The sequence below is a fragment of the Aricia agestis genome, chromosome 20 (genome assembly GCF_905147365.1).
Source record: "Aricia agestis chromosome 20, ilAriAges1.1, whole genome shotgun sequence".
In the NCBI taxonomy this organism is placed as follows: Eukaryota; Metazoa; Arthropoda; class Insecta; order Lepidoptera; family Lycaenidae; genus Aricia; species Aricia agestis.
In genome coordinates, this window is record NC_056425.1 from 13,795,974 (window position 1) to 13,809,354 (window position 13,381).

General features: G+C 36.0%; 2 protein-coding genes across 2 annotated transcripts; both read right to left on the bottom strand.

Annotated features, from left to right (window-relative positions):
• Nucleotides 1-4,475: 4,475 nt before the first annotated feature.
• On the bottom strand, nucleotides 4,476-7,965 carry LOC121737365 (facilitated trehalose transporter Tret1-like). Its single transcript, XM_042129031.1, has 8 exons — nucleotides 7,895-7,965; nucleotides 7,571-7,800; nucleotides 7,112-7,432; nucleotides 6,929-7,031; nucleotides 5,851-5,928; nucleotides 5,526-5,743; nucleotides 5,177-5,359; nucleotides 4,476-4,948 (listed from the first exon to the last, which is right to left on the bottom strand). Exons 1-8 carry the CDS (start codon nucleotides 7,929-7,931, stop codon nucleotides 4,715-4,717), a joined length of 1,404 nt encoding a protein of 467 aa, XP_041984965.1. The 5' UTR covers nucleotides 7,932-7,965; the 3' UTR covers nucleotides 4,476-4,714.
• Nucleotides 7,966-9,870: 1,905 nt separating this feature from the next.
• On the bottom strand, nucleotides 9,871-12,993 carry LOC121737366 (facilitated trehalose transporter Tret1-like). The gene is made up of 8 exons (XM_042129033.1): nucleotides 12,933-12,993; nucleotides 12,579-12,808; nucleotides 12,110-12,430; nucleotides 11,906-12,008; nucleotides 11,465-11,542; nucleotides 10,826-11,043; nucleotides 10,385-10,567; nucleotides 9,871-10,178 (listed from the first exon to the last, which is right to left on the bottom strand). The coding sequence occupies exons 1-8, from the start codon at nucleotides 12,967-12,969 to the stop codon at nucleotides 9,954-9,956; spliced, it is 1,395 nt and encodes a 464-aa protein (XP_041984967.1). The 5' UTR covers nucleotides 12,970-12,993; the 3' UTR covers nucleotides 9,871-9,953.
• Between the last annotated feature and the right edge of the window lie 388 nt (nucleotides 12,994-13,381).

The window sequence follows — 13,381 nt, forward strand, 5'->3', positions numbered from 1 at the left end:
AAAAATATGATAAAGTCAATATTTTTTACAAAATATAGGTAGTAGGACGTAGACCTAATGTCATTGGAACTAAGGTCGAATTTCGACCATTGGGCGATCTCTAGTACTATATAGTCTTCGTAGTTCGTCGATCTTGAATCAAAATCGTTCATCTTTTAGGTATTTTGTATGGTGCTCTTAGATTAAAATATAGTTTTCGAATTCGAATCTTAAAATCTAGTCTTTATTTGTTCGAGAGGCGCTCTATACAACCTAAGAGATTCCGTATTACCAGAAGTAAATTAAGTAGCTATTTAATAATAGCTAATAATTTAGCTTACTAAATGAAATAAGCCGCGCATGACCTGATGGGAGGTGAACAGGCGTGGCTAACGCTGATGGATGTTGACCGTTAGCGTTGATTAAATCCTGGAATTCTGGATAACGGATAGTCAAGCCTGCACGTTGTCAGCAAATTACCTTGGCGTTTTGTAGATAGATTTTATACGTATCTTCAGCGTAAATATAATAACAAAAGTAGAAGTTTCCGTTGTAGTGTTTGTTGTCGTTTACTTTATAGTTTTAAAAGCAGTCGTTTATAGTTTTCAAGGTAAAAGTTTTTTATATTGTGGCTGAATCTAAAGGTTAAATACTATTATGAGCAGGTTACCGATCATATTATCATCGTGATAGCTTTTACCTGTGGTGCGTGAGCAAATGATAGAGATAGATAGATGAAACGAGTTTAGGGATAGGATTGGGAACATAAAATTATTGTGCACACGCAATTAAGCTGCAATCGAAACGACATTCGAAGCTTGAGAATCGGGGCGCTGATGATGCTGATGCTTAGAAGGCTGTGTACCCCCCGGGCTTGTCGTAAAGATAACCGTATCTTGTTGGTACCACGTCAGCCAAAAAGTATTAACGTTTTGTGTACAGTGTACAGTGTACACTCAATCTGAATCTTATTACTAACGTACATACCTAGACGAAACAATATTTCTAGCGTATTTCTCCATGTCCACCAAAATTATTGTGGCCATTTTACACCATAAAAATAGGCTTCCGTAAGAAGTGACTGCTTGTAGACTAAATTTTGTACCTTAGATTATCTAGCTATTCGCAGTATTCTGAAATTTTTCATTTCCTTCATAGACGAAATAGCCCATTTCTGGGAAGCGGTGGTCATACTACGCCTTAGCGACTTTTATATATCACGAAAAGTTCTTTACTCTACCTAATTTTACTTCCTCCCGTGTTCCTTAGACTGGGTCTCTTCCCTTCCTCCCTCCCTTTTCGAATTCTTCCTTGTACTTCACGAAATCCAACAAAAGAAGGTTCTATGTTCGGATGTAGTTTTTTGAGGATCATATTACTCTGTTCAGCTATTATGTTCTTTCACAGTTGCAGAGAACAGCTGACTTTTATCTTAACTGACTTAAGCGGGGGATTTCTGGAGAGATATGAAACTATTTGATACCTATTATACTAATTACAGTTATTATTATAATTAATAACTAGCGGTCGCCCGCGGTTCCACCCGCGTGGATGTAGGTTACCGCTGCAAAAAACCTAAACAGGAAAGACACGGTCAGCAAAATGATTCCCAGGTCTATTTACAGACTCCGACACTAACATCGACGTGACGCAGTCACTATCCGCAGGCTGCACACACACACACACTGCATAGATTGTCTTCTGTGGATTGATGAAATTGTTTCGACTTTTGAGACTCAAACAATTGAACTCATTTCACGTTTGTTACAGTAGGACGCAACATTCTCGTACGATTGTTTGAGTCTCAGAACCGTTTCGTGGTACGGGCCCCGAGCCACTGGGTACCCTGCACTACAATCATGTTGACCGCAAGTCCGTTGCGCCAATATTCTTTTACTGCGCGGGAACTGTACATTTTTGCATAATATAAAGTATCTATATTATGTCCTTCGCGATGATGATTCAGTGGTGAAGAGGGTAACACACAGACAGACGACAGACAGACACACTGTCACATTTATAATATTAAGTATCCTGGACTAGATGACGCCGCGCCCGCAACTTCGTTTCGCCAAAATTCGTTGAGCGCACGGAAACCATACAATATTCGGGATATAAAGTATCCTATGCCATTTACCAGGGTTCAAGGTGCTCCATACCACATTTTACCAAAATCGGTTTAGTGGTTTAGGCATGAAGAGGTAACAGACAGACACACTTTTGCATTTATAATATTAGTATTAATGTAACTAAATACTTATGTTCAATTGAAAAAGAAGAAGTTTTCCTAGGTTACGGTATGGTTGGTGTAAGCATAAGTTCTGTCTTGGCTATAATCCATCAAACCTTTTTGGCTGTTTGCCACGTACTCTACATTGTACTTACATGTACAGCTACGTAGAGCCCATAGTATACGTTTCGTAATAAGCATTAAACTCGAAAACGCCTCCGTGGTCCAGTGGTTTAAAACGTGGCTCTTGACTCGGAGGTCGTGGGACTCGTGAGTTCGATTCCCGCGTTGGAAACCTGTTATTTCCAAGATTGTTTAGAACAATGCAGGCTGATCACCTGATTGTCTGGTAAGTAAGATGATCCATGCGTCGGATGGGCATGTTAAAAGTCGGTCCTGCGCCTGCTCTCTCGCCAGTCGTGTCGGTCTTCCGTCTTACTTATGAGAGTAAAGGAATAGAGAGTACTCTTGTGTACTGCGCAAACCCTTGGGCACTATAAAAATACTCCTGCGTAACGGGCCTGTTTTCAATAAAACTGGCCACTGTCAAAGAAACCGGTGCGGGAGTTATTATTATATTTAAAAACCGACAGTTTCCAGCCATGCAAAAATATAAAAGACCTGCTAGATATTGCCTGCAATTCGCTTGCACATAAATTCCTTTATCGGTATTCCTACATTTTGCGCCCACAAAAACTATCTTAGGTTTATCCTTTCCCGGGACTTAGAGTATCTATTATCCAATTTAAGTACAGATACTTAAGAGGAGTCCACACCGCCGTTTTTACATACAAACGCTGTCCCCTGTTTCCTCCCTGTAGAGTTATGATTTTTTTCCTGCATATCTATGGCCACTATTAGCATGTCCCTATGTTTTCTTTTTTTTCATAATTTTATTATTAAATAACATAAGAACGTACGTAACTCCAAAAAACCAAAAAAAAATGGCCAGATTTTCCTCTGTGAAAACAAAACTGGCTAGAATATACAGTCTTGCTTTGATTCTTAATGAAAAAAATACTTAAATCGGTTAAGTTTTGGAGAAGGAATCAGCGGACAACGAATCAAAGATTTTCTGTTCTTTTATTTATTAGAACTTTTGTCGTGTTGTCTCTATCGCGCTCTGCGGTGGGAGACTTGAGATTGGTGAGACAGCAATACATTTTCAAATACCTATTTCAATTTCTCTCGCCCTTGGTGTATCCTCTTAAGTGTTTAAAGTTTATAAGACATACTTTTATGTTTACTAGCAAAGAATCATGGACTTAAGTAATCAAATCGTAAATAATATTATTAAAATTAATTATACCAACAGCTACTGATGGGAACCAAACATGGAGTCGGGCCCGTTGCTTTACTGTACACTTTGTTCTATCATCAGTATGTCACGCCGCTGTCATCAGACCGTCATTATGCCACAATTATAATACAATTTGGTTGCGGGACTAATTCTATTGTAAATTGTAATGGATTTGAAGATTGATTTTCATAATCTCATCCGCACCATTATGTTCTGTTGCCAGCCCATATTATAATCGGACGTCGCTTTTATATGTTGTGTTCAATAATGGTTTTAAAATTAGTTTACTGATCACAGTGAATCAAAAGAAAAAGCGTCATAAAACTGTTCCAATTTTTAGAGTTCTCAAGCTATAATAAAATTTACACAATATGGGTCTTAAAGAAATTACATATCCTGTATCTTCATCCTGTACGATTTCTTTTCCAATGCATTAACGAGCCCATCTTTAGTTTTGAAAACATTGCATTGTGTCATCAATATACGCTTACAAGTTACAAAGTAAGTATAGGAACATCCACATTAGAAGTTACGATGACAAAATATCGTGTAGGGCCGGGGGCCGGGGCACGCAAGCGCAGGCAGATACAATCAGGGCTCGAGCACGCTCACGCCTTTTGCACTTAACACCTTTATTTAGGAGGCAGATCGCCCCCGTGATACGTACGTCGCGATGTTCACATACTTTCGGTCGGCATTTCATCCCAAAGAGGAAAGATTAACAAGAAAGAATCATTATATTCAACGTAGTGTAGAGGTGTATTTTTTACAAAGTTTGTAGGAACGATTCTATTTAAAAACGCCAGTAACAAAAGAGTACCTAATAAGGGTATAGGCGGTTACAAAAAAAACTCCAGATGAAAACCAAAAAAGTATATTAATTTCAATATTTAATACAAAATTTTGTCAAAACAACAATTCAAAAATTATATTTGATCAGTAAATCAGTAAAATCTTACGCCTAAACTTAAAATGAAGTAACACAGTCATAGTCAGAGGGCTTTAAAATTATTACATCTAGATACGTATTAGATGCATCTCCTAAATATGTCTTAATCTAAAATATGGCTTGTATAGTGAATCTTGTCTTGTCAATAATAATTCGTGCTTAAAAACTAATAATTATCTAATGTCTCAATCTTTATAAGATAACAGAACTTTGCCGTAACAAAGTCCGGACAGTTGGAAATCTAACTTACATTAATCTATATGTTCTGTCGCTTCTTGATGAGAAGCGTTTGGATGACGTCAACGGTCAAAGCCTTGGTCTCAGGCAGGTAGTAGTAACAGTAGACCACACTGAGAATGCAAAAGACTGAGAAGAGATAGAAGGCGGAGGCGATGCCGAAGTTGGTGACGAAGATGCTGAGGGTGAAGACGACGAGAAAATTGCAGATCCATGCCCACTCCGTGCACACCATCACCATGAAGCTTTTCACCTGGAATGAAGGAATTTTGAGCTCATGGACTGTAATCGCTAAGACCTCCCTAGGTCAATTTAGGATAAATCCACAATTGGAATAAAGGAAATATTCAAGGATTTCTGTCACAATGTCTCTTTTCTTATTCGTTTTTAAAACAACAACGATTATAATTAACTTAAATTAACAAATTCCTTTACAGACAAACTCTAGAAACACAAAAAATATATGAAACAAGACATTTACCTCAGGTAAGAAGAACTCGGCCATAATGATGTAAGGGACGGTGCCACCGCCAAACGTGTAGACAATGCAGTAGATGTAGATGAAGACCACAGTGAGCCAGTCCGGACCCCACTGCATGTGGACTTGCGTGGCCACGGCGAGACAGGTGATGCCCGACAAAGCGGAGGAGCAGATCATTAACCGCTGGTGTAAAAATAATAATCTTTACCAAATACATAAATTAAGATATAGGAATCAATTATAATAATAATTATAATAATATAAAAAAATATAAACAAAAAATGTTTGAAAATGATGTATGAAATTGAAAAAGAGTCCTAAGAAGTTTAAAATAAGACAGAAAACTTACTCGTCTTCCATAGATATCCACCAAGAAAGCAGCAATAAAACCAGAAGTTATATTAAGAAGTCCAAACACTACGCTCATCAGGTTTCCAGAAACACTTGGCATCGCCTTCTCGAACAGTGGCTGAGCATACACCTGGACCCCTGCTACTCCTTGGAACATCGACAGTAATGTGACAGCCAACACAACGATAATTCCTTGTCTGGAAGACTTCGATTTACCTAAAACAGTTGTTTTTTGTTAATTGATTCATCTTAACTATTATTCATCATGCTAAAGAAATCAATAAACCTGCAATGGCTTTTAAAAGTTGAATGTTAATACATACGTATAATTTGTAAAATGGATCGCTTCTCTGGAGTTTTAGGTGGTTTCAGACTTTCTTCTTCGGGAAGTTGTTCACCAGCTGTAAAAACGTGAAATCATGATTATAATATATATGACAATAAAAAGGGCAATATATAATATCTTAATCTGTCTGACTGAATCTTAAATCAACATAATTTCCCTCGCACAAAATGAGCTTAAGAGCGTTTACACCTAATTTCAAGTTTCCATACAAACCTGCGGCGGACTATTTGAATTGCTGTGCGCGCAGCGATTTATAGTAGTTTTAAAATATTTGTAGAAAAAAAAACAACAAAAGATTTGTTGATATTTAAAAACATTTTTTTAAATTAAAGTGTTCTTCTATGATATGAAGCTATTATTATATTAAATTAAGTTAAATAAATATGTAAAAAAATAGTTTTAATTCCTTGATATTTCCCATTCTTTGAATTCAAATTACATAAAGTTATATAGCTAAACGAAATATTTTTTTCTGCTAACTATTTGCTTAAGGATCTTGTCAACAGGTAATTATTATTTTTTAATTAGATCTGTCGCTGGTTTCGTAAATTAAAAGCTTCGAAACCGATACTAAAACGGAATTTAAGAAAACCTCTGTTAAGATATCGAGATTTAATGTACAAATACTCTATAAATCGTATTTTTTCCTCTGCTAACTTTTTAGACGGTGAAATTTGCTATAAAGATAAGTTATCAACATTTTTAAAAAGATAGGTGGTTGATGATTTTTTCAAGTTTGAAAAGTACAGTTTTAAGCCAAATTGAGCGTGAAAGGTGTAAACGCTCTTAAACCTAAACAAACTATGTGACAAATATTGATAAGACTTGAATTATTAGAATTCCCATTACTATCGTCACAGTGGAAATTTCAGTTGGCGTTTACTTAAGACAAGTAGCAGATAATTGCGATAGCAGAGATAATAAGACTACTGACACAGTTATGTGTGTAGGAAAACAATTGATGTTTTTGACAATTTTCAGTAATATAATATATGTAAATATATTTCAACTATTACAAAACAATAAACCTAATTAAGTTCAAGTGTAGATCTTACCAGTTAAAGAGTTAAGTGTGCGTCGGATCGTTTCTATTTCTTCGACAACTACTTTTGAGTCCACCTTTACACTTCTATAAAAAGCCACAGATTTTGCAGCTTCCTGAAATATAAACGTTATAATTATTATTATCACGATAATCTAGCGTCTAAAAGCGATGTTGTAAGTCTTTTTACACTTACCTCATCCAAGCCTTTCTTCAATAGATATAGTGGGCTCTCCCTCATATACGTCATTAAAATGATGGAAGCAGCGGAGATGGATAAACAAGTGTAGTTCATGGTCTGGTAGCTCAAACAGCCTCCGAAGACGTAGGACAAGGTGATTCCTATTCCATAGAAAAGGTTGACACCGGCTAACATCGTGCCTCTGATGGTCTCTTGGCAGATCTCGCTGATGTACATAGGTACACAGGTGAGAATGCATCCGCCTACGCCGGATATACACATAGCCGTTAGAACCAGCTCCACAGATCTCGAAGACGAAATAATTACCCAAGATATCTGCAAAAACAACAGTCATTTAGGATTGAAAACGTTAGAAAATTATAAAAAAATTCGGGTCAATAATTCCCTAAAATAAGGAAAAAATAAATACTGATTAATTTGGCACAAAAAGAAGTTCAGAATCTTGTTACTTACAATTTGAGGCAAAGCGAAAAGAATGCACGTATTCTTCCTCCCGATTTTATCCAGCAGGTACCCAGTTGCAGGGGTCATGATGAGGGCGACGATAGCGAAGACGCTCGCGAACATAGTCTGCTCAGTGACCGTCATGGGCCGGTTGAGAGTGGTGTTGGTGGACGAAAACATGGTGATGGTGGAAGACGGCCAGGAGTATATAAATCCTGCGCTCGTGCTGAGCAGACAAACTGGAATGGAAAAAGCAATTGAAGTTTTTAAGGACCTTTGAAGAAAATAGCAATTCTTTATGTTATTATTTTTAAGACGGGAAAATCCCCTTACCTATGAATGTGCATATTGCCTGCTGTACAATCGCCATCTTTGGCTCGAGGATCCTAGTCCCAGCTCAGCTGACATCTAACTAACTACTATGATTATTGCGTGTATTATTTAATGTACTATTAAATAATAAGAGATAAAGTGTCAAACAAATCTTTCGGTTAACTGTGCAAATATTAAATTGTATAGTTAAGACTGGCCATAAACTTTTCACGATAGGAAGATGACGGAGTGCGTGATGAAGAAGGTCGAAGAAAAGCTTGCGATGATGGAGATAGGGACGTAATGTCATTCTTCATTGACTACATTAAACATGGTAAACAGCAATGTTGTCTGAATAAACCTTTATTTTGGTGAGAGATCAGTGGAAAAAGGCATATTATGGAATATGGTGCCGAACACTACAAAATTAACCTAGTAAATCACCGTGGTTTTAAACTATAAATAGAAATTTGTTTATTATTATCTTGATCGTGGGAATTACAGGCACAATAGATTTTCATTTGTTATGCGGCACCCGGGTGCCGCTTGGAGTTTGATGGGTTAAAGCGCTTAGAATTAGTTCTGGACATAATATTCCTCTGAATAAATTTGGACATTTGATGAAAAAAGTACCATCCTAACTTTGCTCAGAATGTGGAATCATGGAATACGTTTATCATTATTTACGAGTATTATTGAAATGTGCCCGAAATGAAGACATTGCATATCAGATTGTGAGAATAAACCGGCCAAGTGCGTGTCGGCCTTATAGGATTCCGTAGTACCGCTAGTTTTTGATAATTTTTGTATAGTTAATGATACTACCTCCCATATTAGGAGGTGCCACAAAAAAAAATTAAAGATATCATTTTATATACCATTTCGTCGGCGTCATTTAGATGTACACAGCTTTGTAGGCCTTAATAATATAGTCTCTGAGAAAAACCGCGGACAGTCAGACGGACGGACAGACCGAAACTATAAGGGTTCCTTATTAACTAAAACTATAAGGGTTGTTGGCTACGGAACCCTAAAAATTGATGATTTTATGTTTATTGGAACTTGCAACTGCATTTTGGCGTATCCTGTTAGAAAAACCCAAAGAAATATATAAGTGAGAGTGGTTAAGATAATTATAGACGTCCAGCAGATTAATATTAGTTTTAAGATAAAAATAATGTATAATCGATGGTCTAATGGAGCGACATAGTCTTGTTGACTAAGCTCCCTAAATAAAGATAAAAAAAGAAAGCGAATGCTATGTTTGGCATAATTATGCATTTTAAATTAACTTTAAATAATAAGTTAAACTTTCAAATAAAAAACTTGGATTTTTTTATATGATAAGATGAATAAGAGGGATGTCACATTAGCCAATAGTACAAGAATCTTTAAGTCATCCTTGGCTGCTAGCAGACCCTTGTAGTACAATGAGAAATCATTTGTAATCAAAGAAAAGTACTATATTATGTGTTTACTGTTTAGTTCTGAAATCAGTTTTCCGTCACGCCCCAGAAATGTAGTAAGGTTTAAGGCGGTGTATTTGTTAAATAATATTTAATCAGATAAATGCTATAAAATAATATTACATTCAGCTGTGGTATTTCATCATACTATATACATTATACACTTATACAGCTGATATAATATTTTATTGCAACAAAAATATTCGTTGTCTTTTATGTGACATTTTTTATCAACAAGCTAATGTGCTTAACTTACCTACTATTTTTGCTTTCACTCTGTCCGCCCGTGATTCTATAATATAATTAACAACATTGAAGATAAATGCATAAAAGGTAAAGAAATGATAGATTTGACTAAATATTAAATACTTTTATTTTGGCATCTTGGCATGGCATTGATAAATTATTCTATCATACACATTAAAAATACATCACATACTTACATACTAAAGACTTAAATTTAATTCCTGCAAAACTTATCAAACTACTTACAAGCCTAACTTATCTTTCATCTCATCTTTCATCATTAAAATAAGCTGTACAAGACTACCACTATCTCATTTATTTTTCATCTTAATAAAAATAAGCTAAACTAGACAATCACAATCTAAATACTATCGCTTCTTCACGAGTAATTTCTGGATGACGTCAAGAGGCAACGCCTTCGTCTCAGGTAGATAATAGAAGCAGAAGATAGCGCTGAGCGCACACGAGACTGCGAATAGGTAGAAGGCGGTGGCGATACCGAAGTTCGTGACGATTACACTGAGAATGAAGACTACGAAGAAGCTGCAGACCCATGCCCATAGCTGGGCTAGCATCAGCATGTAGCTCTTCACCTGGAATTGAATATAGAAAAGAGATTTTTACTAAAGTAAATATATTTGTATAGGTTGTTGATTCTTGGACGTAATATGAAATAACAAAGTTAAAACGTAAAATGGTATAATAAAATAAAATTAACAGCTATTTATGTATTTACTAAAGATAAATTAAGACCTTAAAGTAATGAGGGAAAATATAAAACGAAACAAGATGTCCTCACCTCAGGTAAAAAGAATTCAGCCATGATGACATAGGGCACAGTCCCAGCGCCAAATGTGTAAAAGATGCAGTATACGAAAATGAAGACGATATTGAGCCAGTCGGGGCCCCACTGGAAGTGGACCTGAGAGGCCACGGCGAGGCAGCTGATGCCCGATGCAGCAGAGGAGCAGATAATGAGAATCTGGTGGAAGAAGAAACGATAACATATTTAACATTAAGATAGAATATGTGGTTGACTTAAATATACTTAAGATTTGTGACATTGTTTATTACTGAGGAAACATAAAGTGAATAAATAATAATGTCTAACTTTCTATCATTGATGAGAGAAAATATTCCGATCTTTTTATTTTAAGTAGCAAGTCGATTCAATTCTAGTAGCTACTTAGTAAACTTAGTAAACATAATAATATTATGTTTACTAAGTTGATTTACTTACCCGCCTTCCACAAACATCTACTAGATAAGCAGCGATGAAACCAACAACAGTATTTAGTAGTCCGAAGAGTATGCTCATCAAATTTCCGGAAACACTTGGCATCGCCTTCTCAAACATCGGTTCAGCGTAGACCTGCACTGCTACGAGTCCTTGGAATAGTGAAAATAACGTCACCATCAATACGATAAAGATCCCTTGACGAGTCGACTTGGATTTACCTGAAAATGTATTGAATTCTTCATTAATATCCTGTTTTTACAACGGTCTAATACTTATTATGTAGTTAACTACATAATAAGTATTAGACCGTTGTAAAAACAGGATATTAATGAAGTACTTCTCTGTACTTAAGTACAGACCCCACAATGTGTGTCATAGGTTTTAGAAAACAGCAAGAATTACCGACCATTTACCAATTCTGGTCAGCTTACTTGCACATGGGGGATTTGGCAGGCATGTTGTGCCTACAATAATAATAAACGTAGAGCATGTCATATATACAGATTTGATGTTATACATGTGTCATATATGTATATGCAAGTAATTTCCCTTTTTTGTAATGATATTGGTTTTTCCTCATTTTTGGTTATTTTGATTGTAAAAATATGGACTTGGAGATTGTTTTAATATTGCACTAACGAATGAATTGCATAATCGACGGTTTCTCTGGATTTTCAGGAGGCTTCAGATTCTCTTCTTCAGGAAGTTTTTCACCACCTATAAAAAAAGTTTCAGCATTATATACCGCCAAAAGTCGTCTTCCACAACCTATCTCAAGATATAATAAGCCAACAATATTTTAAGATAAAAAAAAATCCAGGCATACTATGAAAATTTTGTAAAGCTAAACTAACTTTAGTTATATTGATAAGAACTTATAATTATGCGTGATACTTTGATAACACTGGAAACTTCAGAAGGCGTGTTATTTAACAAAAACAGCAGATAGCTGATAAGTGATTGTAGTGATAGTAAAACAGCTGACATAGTAGCAAATACTGCAATAGAATTGTTTGCTAATTTAGAGTAAATATTGTGCGCTGAAGCTACTCCTCAATAAATAACATCAAAATTTCTTACCATTTTCAAGGTCCATTGTGCGTCTAATTGCTTCAATTTCTTCTATAACTACCTTTGAGTCTATCCTAACACTTCTATAGAAAGCGATTGATTTTGCTGCTTCCTAAAAAATTAAAAAACACTTATTGCAACCTAGATCTCTTACATAATATTAACATTAGACAAACTGGGGCATATTATATTTGCTGAGACTAAAATTCTTACCTCATCCAACCCTTTTTTCAACAAATACAGAGGACTTTCTTTTATGTACGCCATAAGAAGGACTGATGCTGCGGCTATGGTCAAACAGGTGTAGTTCATAGTCTGATAGCCCATAGAGCCTCCGAAGACGTAGGACAAGGTGATTCCGATGCCGTAGAAGATGTTGACGCAAGCAACCATGGTGCCTCTAATGTTTTCCTGACAGATTTCACTAATGTACATCGGCGCACAGGTGAAGATGCATCCAGCTATGCCGGCTATACCCATAGATGCCAGCACTAATTCTACTGAGCTTGTTGATGATATTAAAACCCAGGATATCTGCAAGGAACATACATAACATCACTGGTACTGGACAGGAAAAGATCGAATATTGTTGAGAAAAGTTTCCAATTAGATTTGACTCTAAAATTTAATTCGATTTTTCCACTAAATGATGTTCTTAAAATCAGAATTCGTTTCTACTCACCACTTGAGGTAAACCGAATATGATGCACGTGTTCTTCCTCCCAAGGTTGTCAAGCATATATCCAGTAAGAGGGGTGCTGATGAGAGCGACGATAGAAAAGATGCTGCCGAACATGGTCTGCTCGGTGAGCGTCATGGGTCGATCGAGAGTGGTGTTGGTGGACATAAACATGGTGACGGTGGAAGACGGCCAAGCGAAGTTGAAGCCGGCACTCGTGCAGAGTAGACAGACTGAAAAATTAATACAAGAAGCATATAGAGTGTTTGGGCGGTCAAAATCTTGGAAACTTTATTAATCTACGATTAAACAACGTTTGCCGAAATACATAGATTTAATAAAAAATTAGACCCTTACCTATGAATGTACATATTGTCTGCTGTACTATCGCCATTTTGTCACCTATTTCCAGCTCAGCTGATGGGTTTCTGCTTACTATAATTGCGTGTATTACTTAATATTATTACGATAAAGTATATAAATCTCTCTGAAAACTGTGCAAATACTTGTCTGTAGAGTTAAGACGAGTCATAAACTCAACCCGATAAGCGATGTGTCGAATAATGTTAATAGTCTGGTAAAAAGTTTGGAGCGTAGACTAATGAGTTTTTTTTAACCTTAGGTTAGTTTTGAAAAAAATATAATCCTGAATAAATATAATAACAGTAGGGTCGAATTGAGTGGCTTGTGATATAACAGTGTTACAGTGGAGGATTTTTGCCTTAGAATAATTACTATTGGTTGTGCACTTAATTTTGTTATAATTTAATATATTATATTTCCTTAATTTCCTTAATAATTAAATA